General features: G+C 46.3%; 1 protein-coding gene across 2 annotated transcripts in view; it reads right to left on the reverse strand.

Moving 5' to 3' along the window:
• LOC103306317 (uncharacterized) overlaps positions 1-24,156 on the reverse strand; it is a 58,038-nt gene that overhangs the window by 19,169 nt on the left and 14,713 nt on the right. For both annotated transcript variants that reach the window (XM_065578285.1, XM_065578284.1), the window contains exons 4-8: positions 20,472-20,567; positions 15,802-15,932; positions 12,913-13,180; positions 4,861-5,042; positions 4,155-4,213 (exon numbers count right to left, since the gene is read on the reverse strand). In XM_065578285.1, coding sequence (XP_065434357.1) covers positions 4,155-4,213; positions 4,861-5,042; positions 12,913-13,180; positions 15,802-15,932; positions 20,472-20,567 — 736 coding nt within the window. The remainder of the gene's footprint in view (positions 1-4,154; positions 4,214-4,860; positions 5,043-12,912; positions 13,181-15,801; positions 15,933-20,471; positions 20,568-24,156) is intronic.

Genomic DNA, 24,156 nt, shown 5'->3' on the forward strand with positions numbered 1-24,156 from the left:
AAGCTACGCTCTAGTCCAACCACTAGTCCCTGGGCCTGATAGTCTCAGTGACACACTTGGGAGTTCTCTCCCCTGCAGGAACTCTCTGAGTCCAGCCCATGTTATGTAGGATGTCAGACTAGAGGAGCAGAGTGGTTCCTTCACAGCAGGCGGCTGGGGGAAGTACAGGTTCAGGGAATTGCCCAGCCAGTCTCTGCCAGCTGGGCTCTTACGCTGCTTCAGTCATCATTGCAAGCTGCTCTGCCCTCATCACAGGGGCACGTTAGCTTGATGGAGAAAGTGATGGAAGGGTTAAAATGATGGGCGAACACCGGACTGTTCTCTTCAACCACCTGGAGTCAGCCAGCAACTCTGCTGAAGGACCCTCCTGAGTTTGCTCCCGCACCTGGCTGCAATGTTGGGCAGCTCCTTAAACCTTCAGTCATCTCACCAGTGGAAGTGACTAAGCAGCAGCCGGCAGCCTGGGACGGGCTGCTCTGCCTGATGCGCTCACGGGGCTGGCAGGGGCAGAGTGGTTCTCCTTGCACCTTTCATTTCCCCACATCCCAGACTAGACTGACTGACCTGAAACTGGATCCTCTCATGGCCAGGCAGTTTGTGGGGTGCCTGGCCCATCTGAGCCCCTGCTAGGCTGCACTGTACAGGGGATTAAGGTTTAATGGGATTAGGATAACGTTGAAGGCTCCTTTGAAAATCTGTGTCTATAATTTATTCTAAGCCAAAGTAACAAGGGTGAGAGGGCTCCTAATTACCCAGAATACACAGGGAGCTAATTACAAGCAATGTGAGTAGCTTTTAGTTAATTGGCAGAAGGAAACTATTCAGATTCTTTCCTTCCTCTCCACATTTCCCCATTGCCAGGGCCAGGGCTGTCTGTAATACAGAACAGTGCAGGTCTGGGACTGCTCAGATCCTACACAGCAAGAAAGGGAAATGTCCAGATAAGCCTCTGCTCCAACACATTCCCCTGCCTCCCCTCCCCCATTCCTACTGCCTCCCCAGTCCTGCTCCTTTTGCATCCCCCACTGCTGTTCCCCCTCCCCGATTCCTCCTTCCTCTGCCTGCCTCCTCCACTCCGTGTCTGTGTGTGTTATGGGGCATTAGCCACGTTGTCTCATTTCAAGCATATCTTGTATGTGAGTGTATATTTGTAAAAACTAAAGGATGGCAAAGGTGCTGGATCCTGGTGGGGTCAGGCCTGAAAAGGCCCCCTAGCTGCGCAGCTGAACTGTCTCTCGGCTGTAATGCACTTTGCCTGTTTTCACAGGACACGCAGACTCGGCATGCAATTATTCACATAGAACAGGCGAGAGAAGAACACTGAGGCACATCAAAGCCCATCTTTAGCCTTTGTAGGTTCTGGCTCTTACAAGGCCAATTTCTGGCTTTGAATACACATGGGCGCCCACTGGAGTCCTTAGGAGCCGCAAATGCTCCCCAGACACAGACTATGGCCCGCAGTGTTTATTAAACAGCTGCAAAACATTCTGGAGGTAGTTAATTTCCACACAACCACTGTTTAAAATACCTTTAATTTATAAAATAGCCTTCTCTCATTTACATATAGTACAGACAGTCTGGCAGAGGGTGAGCACAGCAGGACAAGGTGCTATTTGCATTCCCCCCTCCTTGTGCCCTCCCTGGAAGCTCCAATCCCTCCCCCCCCCAGTCTCTAATAACTCCCACAGTTACACTTCTGGATGGCGAAGATGGTGCGGATGTTGCCACTGCGGCTCTTGAATGTGTGTGTGTTGTACTGGTGAGGGACACAATGGCTGGAGGCACCTTCCGCCCAAACCAGGCATTTCTCTCCATTCTGCGAATCCCTGCGGTTAAAAAACAAAATCATTGACTACCCAGATGCGCAGAAGATGTAGCACTCTCAGTCTGCCCAGGGATCTGGGTTCATAGCTCACATCCTGTCACAAAGCTGGGCTCACAACTCATGTCTGGTCTCTGAAGCAAGTCTGGGTTCACAATTATTATTTGTATTGTGGTAGTACCTAATAATAATGCCCAGCTCTCATACAGAGCTTTTCATCAGTAGATCTCACAGCCAGTTACAAGGGAAGTATCATTTCCCCACATTTTGCAGATGGGGAAACTGAGGCACAGAGAAGTGCATTGACTGGCTCAAGGTCACTCAGCAGACTAATAGCAGATTCAGGAATAGAACCAAGTCTTATGAGTCCCAGTCTAGTGCTTTGCCCACTAGGCTACACTGTCTCTCTGCCTAGGAGCCCCCGTCATGGACCAGGACCCTATTGTGCTAGGTGCTGTACAAACACAGGGAAAAAAGGATGGTTTCTACCCCAAAGAGCTTACAGTCTTCAGCATGTAAAGAGACACTACAAGGAGGACAAAGCAATAGTAACAGAACCAAGAAACTATTTTTAAACACCCAGAGAAAGCAATAGCAAACTGCACAGAAGACTCTAGACAGTGGGGGTGGAGAGTGGTTAGGCTGCTCTCAATCCAGAAGTGGAAAGATGGGCTTGGAGCATCTGCCAATTTAGATTCTGTTTGATGCTCTCTCACAGGGGCCTTGGTTGAGCCATTTCATCTTTCTGTGCCTCAGTTTCCCCACCTGTAAAATGGGGATCATTTATTTATTGTTGCTTATTTGTTTCCGTTTGTGCCTATCAGAACTCCCTAGGCATGGTGCAAAACTAAAACAAACTGTAACCAAATACATGTCAACAGGCAGGGAAAGACAGCTGTTCTCATCCTCAGACAAGTTCTGACCGCACCAAACCTCAAAACAAGCAACACCACTGCCCATTTCCCAAACCTCACCCACCCACCCAGACAAAGCCTAGAACAACAGGTGAGTTTGCAGCATGTCAAAAAGATGATCAAATCCAGGCTCTGGTACATCAAGGGAGAAAGTGAATTTGAAAACCAAAGACTGTCACCAAGAACACCCTGTTACCAGCCCCCTCTCATTTAAACCAGCTGTAGATTTGGGATGTCTGCAGAGGGACATCTATGGAGAGCAGTGGAAGGGGGAAACATTCCACAGGGAGGGCATGTCACTATGCCGTGACTTCTATGAGCAGAGAAGGCAATTTCAGCCAGATAGCAGGGCCATCTTTCCATCACTGCCATAGTGTCTGCAATAAGATCCTGGCTAGCTTTGGTGTCCAACAAGAAGGATGTTGATACATTGGAGAGCATTCAGAGAAGAGTCACAAGAACAATTCAAGGATTAGAAACCTGCCTTATAGTGTTAGTCTCAAGGAGAAAGGTATAACATGATCCAATGGCTGGAAACTGAAGCTAGGCAAATTCAGACTGAAAATAAGGTGTACATTTTTAATGGTGAGAATAATTAACCATTGGAACAATTTATCAAGGATCGTGGTGGATTCTCCATCACTGACAATTTTTAAATCAAGACTGGATGTTTTTCTAAATGATATGATCTAGGAATTATTTGGGGGAAGTTCTATGGCCTGTGCATAGAACAAGAAAGCTTGCATGTTCTTTGTCCAGGTTCTTATAGTGCACCCACTGCTGTAGAAACAGTGTCCAAGTTATAAAACTCACACTTGGATTGCCATCTTCAGAGTCAAGGCTTGATTCTCTTTGCTCGAATCTCATGACATTACTAGAAATAACAATGTGGGATGTGAATTTATGAAAGACAAGTGAACTCAATGCAGAATATATTGGTGCAGTTCCCTACCAAACTCTGACAGGTTTCAGAGTAGCAGCCGTGTTAGTCTGTATCCGCAAAAAGAACAGGAGTACTTGTGGCACCTTAGAGACTAACAAATTTATTAGAGCATAAGCTTTCGTGGACTACAGCCGAAGAAGTGGGCTGTAGCCCACGAAAGCTTATGCTCTAATAAATTTGTTAGTCTCTAAGGTGCCACAAGTACTCCTGTTCTTTCTACCAAACTCTGAGACAGTGGAGCCCAACAACAATGGTAATACAGTACTAGCTGGCAACCAAATGAAAATGACAGACGCCCTGGAGGCAGCTTGGACGCTGACTTTACACTCGTTCAATTGCATTCAGGTCAATGGAGATACACGGATATAAGTTTGGGCAGAATTTGTCCTTCATTCTGTAGGGAATCTGCATTTTTAGAGGATTGTAGCTAACCCTACTGCAAGGGGAGGGGCTGTGTGTGACCAGCTGTGCTTACCTAAGCAGGCAGTGATTCCCTGAGGTGCAGCTCCCCAAGCACCGTCCCACATCAATTTCCTGAAAAGATTTGCAAAACAAAGACATGAAAATCACTTGCAAGGCCCTGCCGATAACCACCCAAAGGGACACAGCATTCCGGCTACTTGGCAGTAAACCCTGCTTGTGGGGCAGTGCTGTGTCCTGATACAGGCTACATGCAAGGGGTTATTTTAACCCATCTTTAACTGACTAATAGTATTAAGTCTGGTAAAGGATGCAGCTTTCATTGTGTCAGAGGTACTTTAAAGATAAAGTCACATTAAACATTTCACTGAATTTTTTTGCCCAAGAAAATACAAGGTATTGCTTTATAACTTAGTTTGGGATTGTAGATTAAGCCATGGCAGTGAAATAAGACCTGGGCAATACGCAGATATCGTACTGGTGTAACTATTTCAATTAGATGTGTGACTTTTTAATGAAGTAATTATACCAATATAACCCATAGTGTGGGCCCACTTATGCTGGTATAAATTTACTTATACCAATATAACTTATTGCCCTTAACTGTACAGGAATAGCCATGCTGGTATAGAGCACCCTTAAGCCAGTTTAACATGCATCCACACAAGAGTGGGAATTGTACGGCTTATAGGTAAAGCAATACAACTTTTGTGTTTGGACAAACCCTAAGACCCTTTTAGAGCCGCATGCAATCGACTAACCTTCAGTCGCTCCTCTCTGTCCCCAGCAGAGTTGTGTATGATTTCATAATAATATTCCACATAGGAAACTCTATAGCAGGTTTCTTTCATTTCACAGTTTTCCAGAGTTTGAACCACCTCAACACCATTTGGGCTTTTGATCAGAACACCATCAAACTTTGTAGGTGCACAGAAGAGTCCGTCTGAAAGAGAATAAGAGTTTAATTGAATGTAGGGCCCAGTCCTGAGGCCATTGCATGTGCAGCATTCCTGCTGAGTATCTTCAACATGAGTTCTATGTACAGAGCAGCTGCAGGATGAGGCCTAAATCATGCAAAGTACAACATGGAAAGTGCTCACTTTCTGGGTTCGGAGCTGGTCTCTCAGTTAGCAAGCCCTGGGCACACTTCTTTTTGCCAACTCAAGCCACTGTTTTGATTTTTATGTTGCTCTCTTGATGATTTCACTGCGTGTGGCAGTGATATTGTGCTAGATGCAGACATGCACCCAACAGACAGGCCCTTCTCCAAGGGCCAAATCCCAAAGTCCAGTCTTCAAAATCAGTTCGAGTTATGTCTGAGGAAGACTTAGACCCAATGAATATTTCATAATTTTTTAAAAATAATATATTAATGGCTGAGCTACCAACAGGTCTGGGGAGGAAGAGAATTTACTTTTACATCATACAGGAAGCCAAAGCCCTTTGCAAAGGAAAGTATTGTCCTCAGAGCTACTTTGAGGAGTTGAGTAGCATAGTAGCATATTGTGATGTTCAATTTTTCTGGATTGCCTTTTGGATTTGATTAGCTCGTCTCCTCATGACCCCCTGCCTGAGCTGGCAGACATCACTTTGATGTCACATCTGCTTCACACTTTCACTTTGGATCTTAGTGTTCAACACTTCCTGCCCTTCCATGAGTTTTCACTATTATTTTCACACAGGTCTGACAGACACTGGCTCATGGAGGTGATGAACGTTCTCTGATGTTCTTCCATTGCACAGCATTATGGTTTATGAGCTGTACATTTTCATGCTGTGTTTTTGATAACAGCCAAGGGTTGACATCTATTCCAGACAATTGATGAAGGGAGTCAATATATAAATGTCTGGAAACTGATAAAGGACATGTGGTATTGGCGTGATCATTATGGGGATTCAAGAGGGCTCAGTATTCAATGGGCTCCGTGTTGTGACCTACACTTTCATCAGCACTCTGGTTGAGTGGTTTTTAAAAGTTACTGTGGACTCACTTCTTACACTAAAGCTTCTCCCATGGGCTCTTAGCCATCCAGCCTCCCAATCCTGATCCCATCCCTACTTTGAGGCAAGTATAGGGCCAGACAATGGCAAGCGCCAGTAAACTGGGGAGGAGAAGATTGCTCCTTGAGACAGACAACCCAAAGGGATGGGGTAAGGGTGGGACCATGGCCCACACCAGCCAGTAGAACTGATGCAGTTCTATGAATACTAAACCCTATTAAAGGGCATGACATCCCCTCTCTGGTTTTCCAAGCATTGCAATCCTCGAGTCCATCCGCCAAACAAGATCTGTAGTTTCAAAGCCACAATGTAGCCTATAATGCCGGGCTGTGTGAAAAGACAATATATTAAGCCAGGAATCCAGTTTGGTCTATGTAACCACTCTAAGAAGCCAAGATGATACTGAACTTATTAATGGGGTCAGCCACTAGGCTACACCTCCCCTTTTGTCTTGGTGCCCTCCGTGTGGCCTTTGCAGCTGGGTACTGCCTTCCTGCATGTCTCCGACTCATCCAGTTCTGGTGTCCAAAACACTGATCACAGCTGAATTTACCGCAAAGACAGACCCAGAGCTGCCATAGGGAAAGGGGGTGAAGAGGGAGTTGTTTCAGTTTAGTTCATTCAAAACCACAACATTAGCAATTCAAACCCTAGGTGAGTTCTGGAGTGGGCTAGAGCCAGCAGAAAGAATCATCACTCACAGAAGACCAACATATGCTTCATTATTAGAAGCAGCTTTGCAAACCACCTGGCAGTGCTCTGTGGAAAACAGCACCAGAACCACTGTCCTAGACGGAGGTGTAAATTCAACAATGGTCCAGTTTGCAGATGATGCCAGCACTGGATGGGGAGCAAACAACCAGGACAGAAATAAACTACAAAATGTCCCGAAGGGATTAGCACAGGAGATTGAGACAACAAGGCGAGATTCAGCACTAATAGCAGGAAGCCCTATGTACAAGGAATGGAAATACAATGGAGAGACTGAAAGCAGAACCTTGGCGTGCCGGGTCATTGGCTCACACACTGGTTTCCTCATCCTGAGTGTGGCTACTGTGATATGAAATAACCTTCATCAGCAACAACATTCTTCAAGCAAACTACAATTTTTTAAAATAACAAAGTGACTGACTTGAAGGGTACAGACGCGGTCTGTCCAATATGGCTCTTCGTTAATGCATTAGTTGAGCATAAGGATAGCTGTTCGTCTCTAACCTTCTCAGCCCCCTTTCTCCTGTGAGGTAGCTAAATAAGGATGACGATCCCTGTTTTACAAGTGGAGGAGGGTGGCTAGGTGATACAGCAAATAAGAATCAGACCCAGGAGTCAAACCCTCGTTCTCTGGCTTGCAGGTTGAGCTCCCCCAGCCTTTAAGCAAGTCATTCAGCCTTTGTGACTGCTGTAAAGAGGGTGTGAGAATACTTTGTGCTTTTCCAGCTGTGCATCTCCAGGCACTTGACAACACAGGAAAGGTGTCATTGGCCTAAATGTTTGCAACTGACCAGTGATCAGGTGCCCAGCAGCAGATGCCTGGAAGGGGCCAGACTTCCAGAGGGTGGGTGCTCAGCGCTGTCTGGAAACTGGGCTCCCTCAAGGTGTCTCAATTTGGGCATCCCAAATCACTGGTTATTTCTGAACATTGAGAACTATTGGTGGATTTTCAAATCTGCCTCCAGGATTCTGAGGCCAAATTCATCCAATGGGAACTGGATGTCCACATCCTTTGTGCAACTTTGAAAATCTCAGCTCAGCCATTATTGTCACTTTACAGAAGGGAGACAGAGAAAGGGAAGTGATTTGAGCTGACACAGGAAGTCAGAGGCAGAGCTAGGAACGGAACTAGATCTCCGGGAGTCCCACCCCTGGGCTTTAACCACTAGATCTTTCCTCACATACTCCACTGTGTCCTGTGTGGGAACAAAAGATATTTTAAGTAGAGACACTCTGCTACACCCCATTCCTCCAACCACACATGGAATATCCTGAGGGAAAGAAAAGCCTCCACTGAGCTTGGAGACAGAGGGCCTAATTCTTCCAGCCCCTACACCTGTGCAATTTGCATATAAAATGCTTACACTCACTTTAGTTCTGCATTATTAGTTCTTGGTTGGCTGTGTCCTCCTACCAGATCACACACATGCTGTACTGCTGGAGGAGGCCAAACTCGCAAGGAGTCTGAACAGCACACACATTTCACATCCAGAGGTCCCTGTGTTTGTTATCATGCCATTGGCTTTGGACCAGATTTTTTTAAGGCATTTAGGCATTGCTGAACTCAGCATTGCAGTGCCTAGCTGATTTAGGAGCCTAAGCAAGCCTATGTGATTTGGGCACATAATGAATTTAGCCTATAGTATTTAGGCACTTAGGGTACATCTACACTACTCGCCAGATCGGTGGGTAGCGATCGATCTATCGGGGATCGATTTATCACGTGTAGTGTAGACGCGATAAATCGATCCCCGATCATTCTCCCATCGACTGCTGAACTCCAGCTCGGCGAGAGGCGGAAGCAAAGTCGACGGGGGAGCCGCGGCCATCGATCCCACACCACGAGGACGCCAAGTAAGTTATTCTAAGTCGAGCTAAGATACGTCGACTTCAGCTACGCTATTCTTGTAGCTGAAGTTGCGTATCTTAGATCGATCGCCCCCCGCCAGTGTAGACCAGGCCGTAGGAATCTAAATCCCATTTGCAGTTAATAGGATTTAGGCCCCCTAAGTGCCTAAATCACTTTTCAAAATGAGATTTAGGCTCCTAAATTAGCTAGGCATTACAACGCTGAGCGCAGCAATGCCAATATATCTTTACAAATCTGGGCCTTTCTCTTCTAAGGGCTTGTCTACACTACGCAGCTAAAAGTCAGTGTGTGTAAACGTTCTCTGTCGGTATTTTGTCAGCACTTTTGTCGACAAAATACTTCCAGCCCCGCGAGCAGAGTTAGCTTTGTCAGCAAGAGTGTCGCGTTCACACTGCCACTTGCGTCAGCAAAACTTTTGTCTTTCGCATGGGGTGGGGGGGGACTTTTTTAAGTACCCGTGAAAGAGAAAAGTTTTGTCAACAACGTCGCAGTGTAGACAAGCCCTAAGTCTCTCTGGATTTATTTCTGTGCTGCTGCTGTTTGCATATCCCATACTTGGAGAGTGAGTCTTTGTCCCTCTCTAGTGGCTGGTCCGCATAAGATATTTATTAGTAGAGCTAATCAAAAACCTTCTGATGGAAGAGTTTTTCCTCAGAAAATACCGATTTGACAAAACTGAAAGTTTCATGGAATCCTATCAATTTCAACAAAATTTTCAACAGGAAGTTATTGTAATAATTTGTTTAGATTTTATCATTTCAATTTATATGCTACATTAGGTGATAAGTTATGACAGAAAAGTCAAAATGATAAAGTTCAAATGAAACTTTTCAACCTCATTGAAATGAAATGTTTCAAGAAAATAGTTTTGATGTGTCTGAAACATTTTTTGCAATTTTTGTTTTATGGTAAATTTTGAAAATTCAACTTTTCATTCCAAGTGAGGATGAAAGGAAATTTTGAAATGTTAGAATTTCCTGCACAATGAAAATTCTGTTTCCTGAACAGCTCTGCTCATGTGTCTGCTACGGCTCACAACTGCTGAACTGAATTGTTAAAGTCCAGCAGCAGAAACTCAGGTTTTTAGCACTGAAGGTTACAAGTTCAAAGTTTGATGTCACTCCAGGTAAAGTATCAGGCCCGCCGACAGGGGGGCAAAGGGGGCAATTGGCCAGGGGCCCGGGCAATTTAAAAGGGCCCGAGGCCCCCGGCTGCGGTTGCGGTGGCAGCTGGGACCCCCGGGCCATTTTAAATCGTAGGGCCCACTCTGCAGAAGTGGCAGGCTGGGGAAGTCAGTGGCTGCTTTGTGCTGCCCCTGCAAGGAAACACCTCCTTTCGCCGTGGAAACCAGCGTCAGGCAGGTAGGGCTGGATGGGGCCCCGGGCTCTGTGCTCCCAAGCTTCAGGTGTTTTGCCTCCTAGGACTGTTCTGGGAGGGGGGATCCCTGCTCTGCACTGGCTCAGCAGGGTCGGTGAGTGAGGCCAGGGGGCAGTGGGTCTGTGGGGGGTTCTTGGCTGTGAGGGGGTGGAGGGCACTGGACAGTGGGGGAATTTTGTGTGTTTTGTAGTTTTAGACAGTGGGGAGGTAGTTGGGGGGTGCTGTGCAGTGAGGGCAGCCTGTGGGGGTTGGGGTGCTGGGGGGGCTGTATGGGGTGCCGGGCAGTTGGGGTGGGGCTGTGGGCGGGGGGGCACGCGGCATAGCGGGTCTGGGGGAGGCTGGGCATAGGTAGTTGGGAAGTGTTGGGTGGGGGGGCTGTGTGGCACGGCATGGGCCCGCCCCAGAGGGGAAGGGGAACGCTGGCAGCACAGGGCCACTGTGCGTCTGGCAACTGCCGGTTTGTAAACAGTGCCCTGCACTGGTCTGGGCAAAGCGGGACCTCCCCCTCCATGCCATGCTCCATTGCCCCCAGGGGGGGCCACAAATATGTTTGGTGCCAGGCCCACAAAAAGTTAATCCGGCCCTGGCTCCTAGGCGCGTGTGGGGTGGTACCGGCAGTGGCGAAGGCAGCCAGGACGGCACATCCCTTTCTAGGGGGGCCCACTGACTGTTCTGCCCGGGGGCCTGGAATTGCTGTCCGGAGGCCTGTAAAGTGTGATGTAAACTGCACCCCTTTTACTTCAATGTGATGTTAGCTTTGAAACCTAACTAGCAACTGTTTCACTGCTGATTATTCTAGCACAGGGGCTCTCAAACTTTTGTCCTGGTGACCCCTTTCATATAGCAAGACTCTGAGTGTGACCCCCCCTTATCCATTCAAAACACTTGTTTATATATTTAACACCATTATACATGCTGGAGGCAAAGCAGGGGGTGGGGTGGAGGTTGACAGCTCGCGACCCCCCAAGTAATAACCCCTGAGGGGTCCCGATCCCCAGTTTGAGAACCCCTGTTCTAGCAGGATCATTCACCTACTGTGCTCATCCCTCAATCGCAAACCAGCCTCTATGTCAACACCGCACTTCCATGAAAACTTTTGTCACTCAGGGATGTGAAAAAAAACCACCCCTGACCGACAAAAGTTTTAACGATGAAAAGCAGCGATGTGAGACGCTCTCCCAGCAATGAAGCTACTGCCCCTCGTTGGAGGTGGTTTTATTTTGTCGCCGGGAGAGCTCTCTCCCAGTGACAAAGAGTGGCTACACTGCGTACCTTGCAACGGCACAGCTGCAGTGACACAGCTGCCCCGTTGTAAGGTGTGCAGTGTAGACACAGCCTGAGTCCCTTCTCAGGCACCATGAACCCCATTGGTCATAACCTCTATCCTCCTTGGATCCGCCTCCCCCAAGTAAGGTTCTGCATTCTGAATTCGAATCCTTCCTGTGTCGTCAAACATCACTTAGGGCACAAAGTCACTTTAAGTCTGGAATAATTGTGTGCTCACAAAGCAGGCTAATTATTCCAGAATAAATTCTAGACCAGAATGTCTCCATCGCCAGTTATTTCAGAAGAGTTTATTCCACAATACACCTCTACCCTGATATAACACGAATTCGGATATAACGCAGTAAAGCAGCGCTCCGGGGGGCGGGGCTGTGTGCTCCGGCGGATCAAAGCAAGTTCGATATAACGCGGTAAGATTTTTTGGCTCCCGAGGACAGTGTTATATTGGGGTAGAGGTGTAGCTCTTCTGGTCCATTTCCCCCAGTAGACAAGCCCCTAGGATTGTTTACCACTTTTCTACAGCTGTGTTCTAAAGTGAGGATTTCCAGGATCTTTTCCACAGTAATCCTCACTCCCATATCCTTACACCTGATCATTGTTCCATTCAGTGCATATTTCCCAGACAAGTTCATTGCTACTATCCCAATTATTTGGTATTTGTCTCCAGTTAAATGCATTAGCCACCTACTGCCCACTCCTTTGCAAGCTGGGTGCACTGTTCATCACTGTTTGCTCAGCCTCCACTTTCAATATTATCTGCAAATTTAGGCTTTGTCTATACAAGCACTTTTGTTGGTAAAACTTTTGTCTGTCAGGAAAAAAACACATGCCGACCAACAGAGGTTTCACCGAAAAAAGTGCCAGTGTGGATAGCGCTGTGTCGGTGGGAGATGCTCTCCTGCCAAAAGAATACTGCCGCTTGTAGGGGGTGGTTTAGTTATGCTGGCAGGAGAGCTCTCTCCTGTCGGCATCAAGTGGCTACCTGGGAGACCTTACAGCGGTGCCGCTGTTCGGTCTGCTCTCACTGTAATGTCTCATCTGGTGGGTGGCCCCTCGACCTGTTCAGCATCCCTTTAGCACGCTGGGCCTGCAGGCACTCCGTGTAAATTATCTTCAGGTGAACGGCGCAGAGCGTTATCAGTCCTCACATCAACTCCCGGAGGCAGAAAATTATCATCAAACCCATTTTACAGAAGAGGGCATTCAGGCACAAAGAGGTCAAGTGGTTGCACTACAGGTGGGACTAGAACCCAGGAGTCCTCAGCATCAAGCCCCAAACCTAATCCATACACCCTGCTGCCTCAGTGCAAGGTGCTTGCATTAAATTCCAGATCATATGAACTACCCTCCTGTCTAACCAAGAGTCAGACATGGCTTTAAGTAGGATAAGGGAGTTTTTAAGATTTCACCTGGCGTTCTCAGGTTGCAATATTAGCATTTGAGGTGCTGATCCCAGCTCTGAGATATGATGAGGAGTAACCCCTTCCCCGTGTTCACCTCCTCAGCTCATCTCCGCCTCTCGCCCACCCCATGAGATGAGGAGGGAAAAGTTCCTCCTCTTTTTCCATACCTCTTGCATGGGCTGGATTGGAGCATTTTCCAACATCCACCGTGAACTCCAACGGGGTGTCCGGAAAGAAGGTTTTCAGGGATGGCAGCCGTAGACACTCCTCTGGGCTTGCGTTACACTGGCAGGCCTCAATCACTTCCACTTCCTGAACCCCTTCAAACAGCAGCACCCGCTCCACGTGAACTCTAGTGGGTTCACAATGGGAATCCAAAGGGCAGGAACGTTCTGCTCCAGTCGACAGAGGCAGCTCCATCTGCCGATCCTGCAACTGCACAGAACAGTCACAAGATAACAGGTATATTTAAAAAGAGGGGCAAGGGAACAAAGAGGACCCGGGTAATTATAGACCACTCAGCCTAACTTCAATACGTGGAAAAATACTGGAACAAATTATTAAACAATCAATTTGTAAGCACCTAGAGGATAATAGGGTTATAAGGCATAGTCAGCATGGAGATGTCAAGAATGATTAAAGGTCTTGAGAACATGACCTATGAAGGAAGGCTGAAAGAATTGGGTTTGTTTAGTTTGGAAAAGAGAAGACTGAGAGGGGACATGATAGCAGTTTTCAGGTATCTAAAAGGGTGTCATAAGGAGGAGGGACAGGGAGAAAACTTGTTCACCTTAGCCTCTAAGGATAGAACAAGAAGCAATTGGCTTAAACTGCAGCAAGGGAGGTCTAGGTTGGACATTAGGAAAAAGTTCCTAACTGTCAGGATGGTTAAACACTGGAATAAACTGCCTAGGGAGGTTGTGGAATCTCCATCTCTGGAGATATTTACGAGTAGGTTAGATAAATGTCTATCCGGGATGGTCTAGACAGTATTGGGTCCTGCCATGAGGGCAGGCGACTGGACTCGATGACCTCTCGAGGTCCCTTCCAGTCCTAGAATCTATGAATCTATGTCACAAACAGGTCACACCAAACCAACCTATTTTTCTTCTTTGTCAGGATTACTGGTCTAGCAGATGGGGCGAAGTTGTAGACATGATTTGCCTTGACATTAGTAAGGTTTTTGACACATTCCCCCATGACATACTCATAAGCAAACTAGGGAAATGTGGGTCTAGATTAAATTACTGTAAGATGGATGCAAAACTGGTTGGAAAAACATACTCAAAGAGTAGTTATCAATGGTACACTGTCAAACTGGGGGTATGTATCTAGCGCTGTCCTGCAAGGCTGTGTCCTAGTTCAAGTACTATTCAATATTTTCATTAATGACTTGGAAAGTGGAGGGGAAAATATGCTTATGAATACTGCCCCTCCCTCTGTAGGAATAACTATCCTGGTACAGATCACATTTATACCAGGATAACTGTGTCCACTCTAAGGGCTTGTACTGTTTTATTTATTCTGATATAGTTAAAATGCTGCAACTTTTAGGTGTAGACAAGTCCTTAACAGCACAGGCTCTTGCTAGTTTGTTAATTAGGGTTGTTTGTCTTGGCTGAAGTGTCCCAGGGTTATTTTACACACAAGGAGGGAAAGTATCCCCACTAAGGATCTGCTGTGAGAGCCCCGATGGCCAAGTAGAGAGAGGCTAACATCACAACAAATAATCTGATTCTGTGGCTGCCAATTTTACTGACTCAGACAGGAAAATGCATTTGGCCTCTTCCCACCTGTGCAAACTGACAAGCTCAGGAAAGAAGTTTTTAATTACTGGGACCTAGTGTAGAACAGATGTGGCCTAAAGTACCAGCACCAGTGCTAGGCTGCAAGGGTGGGGGGACGATAAGTGATCCCAAATCAGGGGCATAGCCACACCCGAATCCACAGGCTGAGACTCCTGACCCTGTCTCTGTATCTGTCAGCCCGGCCGTGTCCCTCTCCTACCCTGCCCCAGTCTCCAGCCCCAGGGCTAGCCCCGCGGTGGGGGGGGGGGGGGTATGTGCCTCATGGGGGCGGGTCTAGTGCTGGGACCAGAGACCAGGGCAAGTAGGAGAGGGATGCACCACACAGCCGGGCTGATGGACACGGGGCTGGGGGTCAGGAGGGGTGGGCAGAGCTCGATCCTCAGCATGGCCTCCCCACCCCCACCTGTCCCCCATCCCAGGGCACTGGATCTCTCCTGCACCCCCTCCCAGGGCCCCCCATCCCTCCTGCCCTTCTCACCCCGTCATTGCCCACCCACCCAAAAGCCGGGACCCACACAGTTTTCCTGTCCTAGCTTTGCCACTGTCCCAAAGTCCATCAAACACCATCTAGTCAAGATATTATAACGTAGGAAACATTGCAGAATCCTCGAAATAGAGGACTGGAAGCAGTATTGCCAACCCCAAATGTTCAAAAATCATGAGTCAGGCTCACCAAAAATCGCGAGATTGGCTTTACAATCATGAGATTATGTACAACTAATAGATTTGCTGCTCTTTGTAGTTGCCTTCTGTTTTTTGAGCCTTTAAGCTGCACTGGGGTCACATTTTGAAGCTTCCTCCTCAGCCACGAGGGCTAGAAACTTAGTTTTTCTTTAGGAATGAAGGCTGAAATCATCACATACCACTTGACTCCTGGGACTGGGGCTTTAAGGAAAACAATAATTATCATGAGAGTTGGCAACGCTGTTTCTAGTCCAGTCCCCTGCACTGAGGCAGGACAAATCCCTGACAAGTGTTTGTCTAACCTGCGTATCTCCATATACAACTGAGCTCTGGCTGTTTCTCTCACAGCAGGTGTCTGACACCCAAGGAGAATTAGTTTCCTTTCCTGTAACTCAGTTACCTCACTTGTTTGTGGGCTGGCAGGACAATATGTTAGATGAACAGTTTAGTATATTTCAGGAGATCTATTTAGGAGCATATAGAAAACCATAAGGCATGATCTACTTCTGGATGTAACTGCTCCCATTGTGGAGATAGTAAAACACAGAGATGCACATTTCTCACCTTTTTAGTTCTAAGAAAGTCCAGCATAGAGGAATGTTTGGGAAATCCAGACTGATGTGAGTTTATCCTTTGGGATGAACAGTGGGACCTGCACATCCCAACATCCAGACTTACAGGACTGCCAGAGATGTCTGTGAACAGAGGAAAGCTGGAGTCAGAATCCCTACAGAATGCGGAAATTATTACTATTTATTAGTTGTATTGTGCTAGTGCCTAGGCGCCCCAGCCATGGACCAGGCCCGGATTGTGCTAGGTGCTGTACAAACACAGAACAAAAAGATGATCCATGCCTCAAAGAACTGACAAACAGAAAGAAACCTCAGCTGCAGATGGTTGCCTAATTCTGCAAAGAACAAACACACCCAGATCCACAAATGTAATGTGGTCATTTATTTTGACTGTGGTTCCCGATGATATACTTTGTAGTAGACTAGCAAATTCGCTCTAGTGTATTTTATAAAAAGCAATAAGGTCTCAGTAATAGGAAATCACATGACAATGTCTCTGCCATCTAGTTTTTAAAGAAGGAGGAAGACCACCAGTGCTTTGGTGAGAATCACTAAGTCTACATATTAGCAAAGGGAGAATGTGAGAAGTTCTATTGTGGTTGAATTATTTAACCAAGATAGTAGGAGTGTCTGGGTAAACTCTCTAATTCATGGGCAAATAGAGCATTCAAGCTGGTCTTCACACCACCTGAGGAAGTCTCACACACTCAAGTTGGGCATTTCATGTCTGTGAAACACCAGTGATTATCAGCTAATAATTGTTTCCTCTAGAAATACTTCAGAAAATTGGCTAGTTTTCTCCAGCAGCTTTGTCTATATTCAAAGTTGCTTCAATTTCACTTTATATTGGTTTAAAAATCAATTTCAATTCAATCAGTGCATGCCCCAGCGGGGACATTTTTACTTCAGTTTTGATTAAATCTGTTCCCAGCTGATTTAGGCTGAACCACAATGAGCCTGCTTTAAACCAAAATAAGTGTCCGCCTAGAAGTTTACACCAGTGTAAAATCACACAATTAGGCCATGACTACACTAGCATTTATGTCAGCAGAACTTTAGTCACTCGGGGATGTGAAAAAAACACTCCTTTGAGCGCCATAAGTTTTACCGTCGTAAGCACTCGTGTGCATAGCGCTATGTCGGCAGGAGAGCATCTCATTGAGCTGGTTTATTATATCGACGGGAGAGCTCTCTCCCATCAGCATAACATGCTACACGAGCACTCTTGCAGCTGTGCATCAGTACCGGACAGCTCGTAAGTGTTGACAGGGCCTTAGTTAAACCGCTGCAACTTTCTCCTGTAGACAAGGCCTTGTGTGGACACTTAGGCTATGTCTACACTATAGACCTGAGCCCTCCTGCCAGTATAATAAAACCACCTCCAATGAACGGCAGGAGAGCGTCTCCCGCTGACCTAGCGCTGTCCACACCGGCACTTTTGTCAGTGAAACTTATGTCAGTCAGGGATGTGTTTTTTCACAGCCCTGACTGATAAAAGTTTTCCAGACAAAAGTGCTAGTGTAGACGTAGCCTTAGTTCAGTTTAAACCAGGTTTATATCAATTTAGTTTAATTTGATAAGGAATCTACTTAAACTAAATTACCTTTAGTTAAACTGGTGCAAGTTTGAATACAGACGAGGCCTCACTACAGAAGGCCTGGTGCTACCTCTAAATGAGTCACTAATATGAACATATTCTTCACAAGCACAACAGCATAATAAGGCAATTAAAATGACTGAGGCTTTCTGAGGTGTTTCGCACGTGTCTGTAATCATGAGGGCTATATAAAAGCCGCATGCTTAGCAGAGCAAAAGGGAGCAGGCAAGAACTATCTCCAGAGCTGTCCAGATAAGCTACAGAAGGACATACTCTGCTTGTTGCTCCTGGACTTCTCTGTGCTGTAAAAATGTAGAGGGGGGTTGGAAACTATCATCTCCCCTATTCCCCTTTCCCCCGTTCCTTGCCTGGAAATAAAACCCTGAGAACTTCAGAAAGTGCCTGCCACAGCTCCAAACTCCAAGCCATAGCAGAAAGTTTGTCTCAACTTGGATGGGATAATACTATGCACTTTTTTCAGAGTAGCAGCTGTGTTAGTCTGTATCCGCAAAAAGAACAGAAGTACTTGTGGCACCTTAGAGATTAATACATTTATTTGAGCATAAGCTTTCGTGGGCTACAGCCCACTTGTTCGGATGCATACTGATGATACAGTTGCATCTGATGAAGTGGGCTGTAGCCCACGAAAGCTTATGCTCAAATAAATGTATTAATCTCTAAGGTGCCACAAGTACTCCTGTTCTTTTTACTATGTACTTTGACAGCACTTTCACCTGAGGACCTCAAGCATTGAGAGGGATTAATTCTCACAGCCCTCCCTGTGGTAGAGATGATCGTTCTTGCTTTATGCCCCAGGAAACTGAGGCATGTGAGGAATAATTTACTTGCCTAATGTCACATTGAGCCGTTGCAAAGCTGGGAAAAGTACTCTGTAGGTTCTAGTCCTGTTCTTTAACCACTAAATGATCAAATTTACAGTCAAAATTGCATAGATGGTTTAGGAAGCCTCTACAACTGTATTCCACTGGCTGCAAAAGGAACCAAGACTATATAGGGCCCTTTGTTTTCAGTTTTTATTTTATTTATTTTTCCCCTGGAATTTATCGGTGTTTATTACCCCAACTACTAAAACAGGTGACAATCGGTGGAAAAACTATTAATAATTTTACTGGGTAAGTATCAGAGTTTATTCTGGTGGACGGAAGGACAGGGCGAAAAAGCATTCGGTAGATTAATGCTTTGATTAATGGAATTCAGTGTGGTTTGCTGCAGAACTAAGAGAGAACTCAAAACATGCCACCTCTGAGTTTAAGAAAACAATAGCTCTTTAATCCCCAAATAAACCTTTTCATTTGAATAAACAGTTTACTGTTGTAGACTTAGAACTATTAGCCTATAAATATTTACATTTCATAATTGGGCCACACCATGTGAAGCACTCAACTTCATCCTTTTCTCCTGTTTTGTTTTGTTTTTTAAACTTTTGAATACTTCCTAGTGTTCTGAAAGGTATTCTGATACAGATTTTTGTTTTCTTTCCATTTTAGTGTGTCAGCTCATTAACTGTTATCTGCTAACTGCTTGAAATGTCTATGTGGTGGGCATGAGAGGCATCAGTACGTTCAGATGCAAACGTATAGATATACACTTACTTCAATGCTTGTGTTCCTGTTTGTTTACTGTGTGTATCTTCTAGACCAGGGGTGGGCAAACTACGTCCCGGGGGCTGCATCCGGCCCGCCAGATGTTTTAATCCGGCCCTTGAGCTCCCGCTGGGGAGCAGGGTCCGGGGTTTGCCCCGCTCCAGCACTCCAGCCAGGAAGTGGGGTCAGGGGCTTGCCCCACTCCACGTGGCTCCCGGAAGCAGCAGCATGTCCCCTCTCCAGCTCCTATGTGTAGGGGCAGCCAGGGGGCTTCGCACGCTGCCCCCACCCCAAGCGCCTGAGGACAGATCAGTGTGCAGAGCCGCCTGGCTGTGCCTCCACTTAGGAGCTAGAGGGGGGACATGCCGCTGCTTTTGGGAGCTGCTTGAGGTAAGTGCTGCCCACAGCCTGTATCCCTGAGCCCCCTCCCACGCCCCAACCCCCTACCCCAGCCTGGAGACCCCTGCCGCACCTTGAACTCCTTGTTTCTGTCCCCACCCCAGAGCCCGCACCCCCAGCCAGAGCCCACACCCCAACTCCCACCATACAATTTCCATACCCAGATGTAGTCCTTGGGCCCAAAAGTTTGCCCACCCTGTTCTAGATTAATACATAGCCTTACTTCAACAGGCAGCTTTGCATATACACACGCACTAATGTGTTGTTAGTGCTCATACAGTGCATTATATTTTCCTAATAAAACTAGTTATTTTTATATATTTGAATTATATAAAAATAGGGTGAAAATCAGAAAAAAATGAATAATTCTTTTTGTAAAACCCAGGATTTTTTTGTTAAAAATTGGTTTAAACTGAAAACAAAGGGGCTTAACTATATACAACTTTCAATAGTTACAGACCTTTTCCTAATGAATATAGTAGACTGACATATTTCCTAATTTGCACTCACTGTAAAAAACAAGCTGCACATTGGTCCAAAAAAAGATGTTACCTCCCCCAAGTTGTTTCTCTAATAGCCTGGGACCAACACAGCTTCAACTACCCAGCACTCCCAAGATTACTCCTGAGAATCAAGTCGTTCTGGTACAATACACCTCTGAGCTAATGCAACTTTGAAGGCTGCAAACATTTGTCTTGAGAGTAAGTTCAATACATTTGGTACAGAAAATAAAGCTTGTTTTGTTCAAAGGGGAATGTATTGACCAATTAACGAATCTGCCCACTAATTAATATTTTGTGAAATGTGCTTTTAGTACCTGGTTATGTAAGTGAACAGTAGCATTAGCCTTTTAAGGATCTTGTTAGGAGTGCAGCATCCCAGAGGTTGATTAGGCAGCATGCCTTGGGGTGTCACCATTACATTTACTTACTTCAGACCTTAGCTCTTTGGGAATAAAATGACAGTGAAGTCTTGGGAGCATCCATGGCCAGAGGGCTGTTGATGATGGAACATGTTTAAAGGAATCAGACTTCTCAGAGCCTAAAGGAGAAGTTCACTTACCGTGCCCAATATAGACGGAATGGCTCTGCCTCCTGCAGCAGCCCCTCTCTGCAAACAAGTTCCTTCCTTCACTCTTCCCGCTGATGGCTCCTGCACCTGCACTCACAAAACATAAAGCTCATCCGATCACCAGCTTACAGTTTGAGCTGCCTTCCTTCTTTAGCTGGAAGGGGACTTGGAGCTCCAAGCAGAAGGCACACAGACCTCATTTCTTTAACTTTATGATTTTGATTTAAGGAATAAGCAGGATCAAAGTAGTTAAAAATGGAAATGACCCATTAGATCTCCAAGACTACTCCACGGCAAGGATAGGCTGTACACACTCCATCATTAATTACCATTCATTAAGTCCTTGATTCACCCATCCCCATTCTCACTTTACTCAGCGAGGCAGAATCATGCCCCAGCATATTGCTGATGTCTGACAATCACCTCAGCACCGTATAGAAGAGGGAGCAGACAAGTAGAGATGAACCAGTTCTCCAATAAAGGACGAATTGGATAGTAAAATAATTTTACACTTGACCTTAGCACTTCCCCTGTTCATTCACAAGTCCTTCACTCCTTAACATCAGCACACAGAGCAGTAAACGCCATAGGAGGAAAAGAGAAATGAGACTTACTGACAAGGCTGGGAATACAGAAAAGGCCACTGAGAAGCACGGCCGCCAGTGGAAGGTCCCTCATAGCTGCACCCTTGAAGACACTGAATTGTCTCCAGTATTCCTAGCTCAGATATTTATAGCTAGAGCTCCCTTAGCAGGGGAGAAGGCGCTTGCAACAGAGACAAATGGGTCTGTATATTGCTGACATATGTTGCCAAGATTGTGATCTGAATAAACACCAAAGTGGCCTCAGCAGTAATGGAATCTCATCACCAACTTGTCTAGGGGAGCGGGTTGCAGCCACACTTCAAAGCCTTGCTTGGAAATGGCAGGTTTTCCACCCCAGGATGGGGGATTTCTCCCTCGGGGGCCTTTGTTCTCACCACCACTTTCAACCTAATTAAGCTCTCAGTAGCTTGGAGTCATTTTTAAGTTGTCTCATTTAAAAGAGACTCAAGTTCTTCAGCCTCATTCATTGCACTGAATGGCCTTTTCTCTGGAGATAACCCTCTTTTGTTTCTTTTCAACACCAGACTTTAGATTAACCCTAGCTCTTTGGTAAACAAATACACCATGCAAGGCTCAGCGAGATCTGCAGAGCATTCCCTCTGGAGAGCAGCCCAAGGCAGGTATCTGGGCCTCCCTTTCTGCCTTTCTTTCTTTATCAGAGGGGTAGCCCTGTTAGTCTGTATCCACAAAAAGAACGAGGAGTCCGGTGGCACCTTCAAGACGAGCAGATCTGTTAATCTTTAAGGTGCCACCGGACTCCTCGTTGTTTTTTCTTTCTTTAGCAAGGCTGAACCCTTCAGTTGGGAAGAAGTTTCTTTCTTTCATGCTCAGTAAAAACAAGCAGGAAAGTTCCTCCTTCCTGAGGAGCAGAAGCACCATGGACCCTTCCTGCGTGCAGCGAGGAATTCTCTCTAGAGCGTGCATTGGTTTCTGGGACTGCAATACAACCCCCGAAAAGCTCTCACAGGCCTTGTCTAGACTAGGAAAACAGGTCCTTCTTTCAACTGAGGCAAAGCTAGTTCCACTGAGTTAACATGATTGAAAAAAGCACCTTTTTTCCTGGTCTAAAAGAGGCCACGGCCCACAAGCGTAGCTATCAGGGTCCCACTTTGTTATGTGGTTGAGCAAAGTCATGGCTACAAGAAACTGGGCTGTCAGGTTCTGTGTCCGTAAAAGGTCACTCGTGTGAGAAATGGTGGCAGGCCCGCAAGCACTGCTGTGAGGGAGCAGTTGCAGAGCAGAGGGCACTGAGCAGAGTAGGTATTAGGCACAGAGGAGAAGAAAGAGGTTGCAGGGATGAAAGCTCATTGCATAGGGCATGGAGGACAGACCAGGGCGAAAGTGGCACTGAGGTGGGGCACTAGGTGGGGAGGGAGGGTACGGAGTCTGGTGTGCACAATGACTCCACTTGTTCTTTTTTTACCTTCTGGCTTCTATCAGGTTGGAAAATGAAATGACCGTCCCACACCATCCCTGCTGCATCTCTGGGCTCTGCCTCTGTGACTGAGGAGAAGAAATTGAATCCCACAATGGGTCAGAGGGTTTGCAAAGGCCTTACACCAGGGGGCTGGGATGGAGATAGACCGGAGACTCCCTTGTTAGCCAGGTGATTGATTAGATGGAACCCTGATGTCTGCTTCCCCTGGTCACAGTCACTTGCAACTGGGCTCCCGGAAATCTCCTCAGGGTGTATGTGTTGATTGTAGTCTCCTTATTCTGTACCCACAGGGGCAAGAATGATAGAAAAAGGTCATTATGAGTGAACTCCAACAGTCTCTCACAAACCCCAGTGCACAGGCACGCAGCTGGGAGGCTGTGACCATTCCATTGATAAAGACACAGCCCCCTTGTGGAATGCAGTGCAGGGCACAAGTCCGAATTCAACCAGTGGTGCACAGGGTGCATTTTTTCTTTGGCCCATACGTCATCTTACCACCCTCGGTTACAGTGAGGAGCACCCCATGACACGCTCTGCTTACGGTTGCCTGAGCACCTCTGTAATTATAACCTGAGTTTTCCATCACTCGGAACTTCCTGAAACGTTCACCTTTGAAACTGAAATTTTCCAGTCTTGGAAGGTTGAAAAGCCTGAAGGTGAATTTCATAGTCGGGCATCAGGGCAAAACCAATTCACCCGTTTCTGACAGGAAGCAGAGAGGAAATAATACCCCTTCCCCAAGATGTAAAAAGAATTGGAACAGCCCAATCGTCCAAAGGGCTGACTTTGGCAGAGAAGTAGCGCTCTCTGAGGAGCAGAGCCCTTCCTTTCTCTGAAAGAAACTGGCCTTGATTTGATAGTTAATTATTATTTGTATTGTCATAGTGCCTAGGCGCCCCATTCATGGACCAAGCCAATGTACTCTGGGAGGGACTGGGGTTTTTTTTTTTTTTTTGCCTTCCTCTGGAGTAGGGGTCGGCAACCTTTCAGAAGTGGTGTGCCGAGTCTTCATTTATTCACTCTGATTTAAGGTTTCAGAGTAGCAGCCGTGTTAGTCTGTATCCGCAAAAAGAAGAACAGGAGGACTTGTGGCACCTTAGAGACCTTAGAGACTAACAAATTTATTAGAGCATAAGCTTTCATGGACTACAGCCCACTTCTTCGGATTTAAGGTTTCACGTGCCAGTCATACATTTTAAATAGGTCTCTTTCTATAAGTCTATAATAAATAACTAAAGCATTGTTGTATGTAAAGTAAATAAGGTGTTAAAAATGTTTAAGAAGCTTCATTTAAAATTAAATTAAAATGCAGAGACCCCCGGACCGGTGGTCAGGACTCGGGCAGAGCAATTGCCCCTGAAAATCAGCTTGCGTTCTGCCTTTGGCACGCGTGCCATAGGTTGCCTACCCCTGCTCTGGAGCAGGGATGGCCACAGCTGGAGATGGGACACTGGACAGAGAGGGATAGGGCTGTGAGGTGGCATTGGGCATTCTCTCTCTCTCAGGTGCTTGGCTGATCCTAACTCAGGGATGGTCAATTATTTGTCAAGGTCCAAATTTCTTGGTCAAGGTATAGTTGAGGTCCAGACTCCAGAGGAAATAATAAAAAATATAACAACAATGATAACTAAAT

Source organism: Chrysemys picta, chromosome 25 (genome assembly GCF_011386835.1).
Source record: "Chrysemys picta bellii isolate R12L10 chromosome 25, ASM1138683v2, whole genome shotgun sequence".
Lineage (NCBI taxonomy): Eukaryota > Metazoa > Chordata > Testudines > Emydidae > Chrysemys > Chrysemys picta.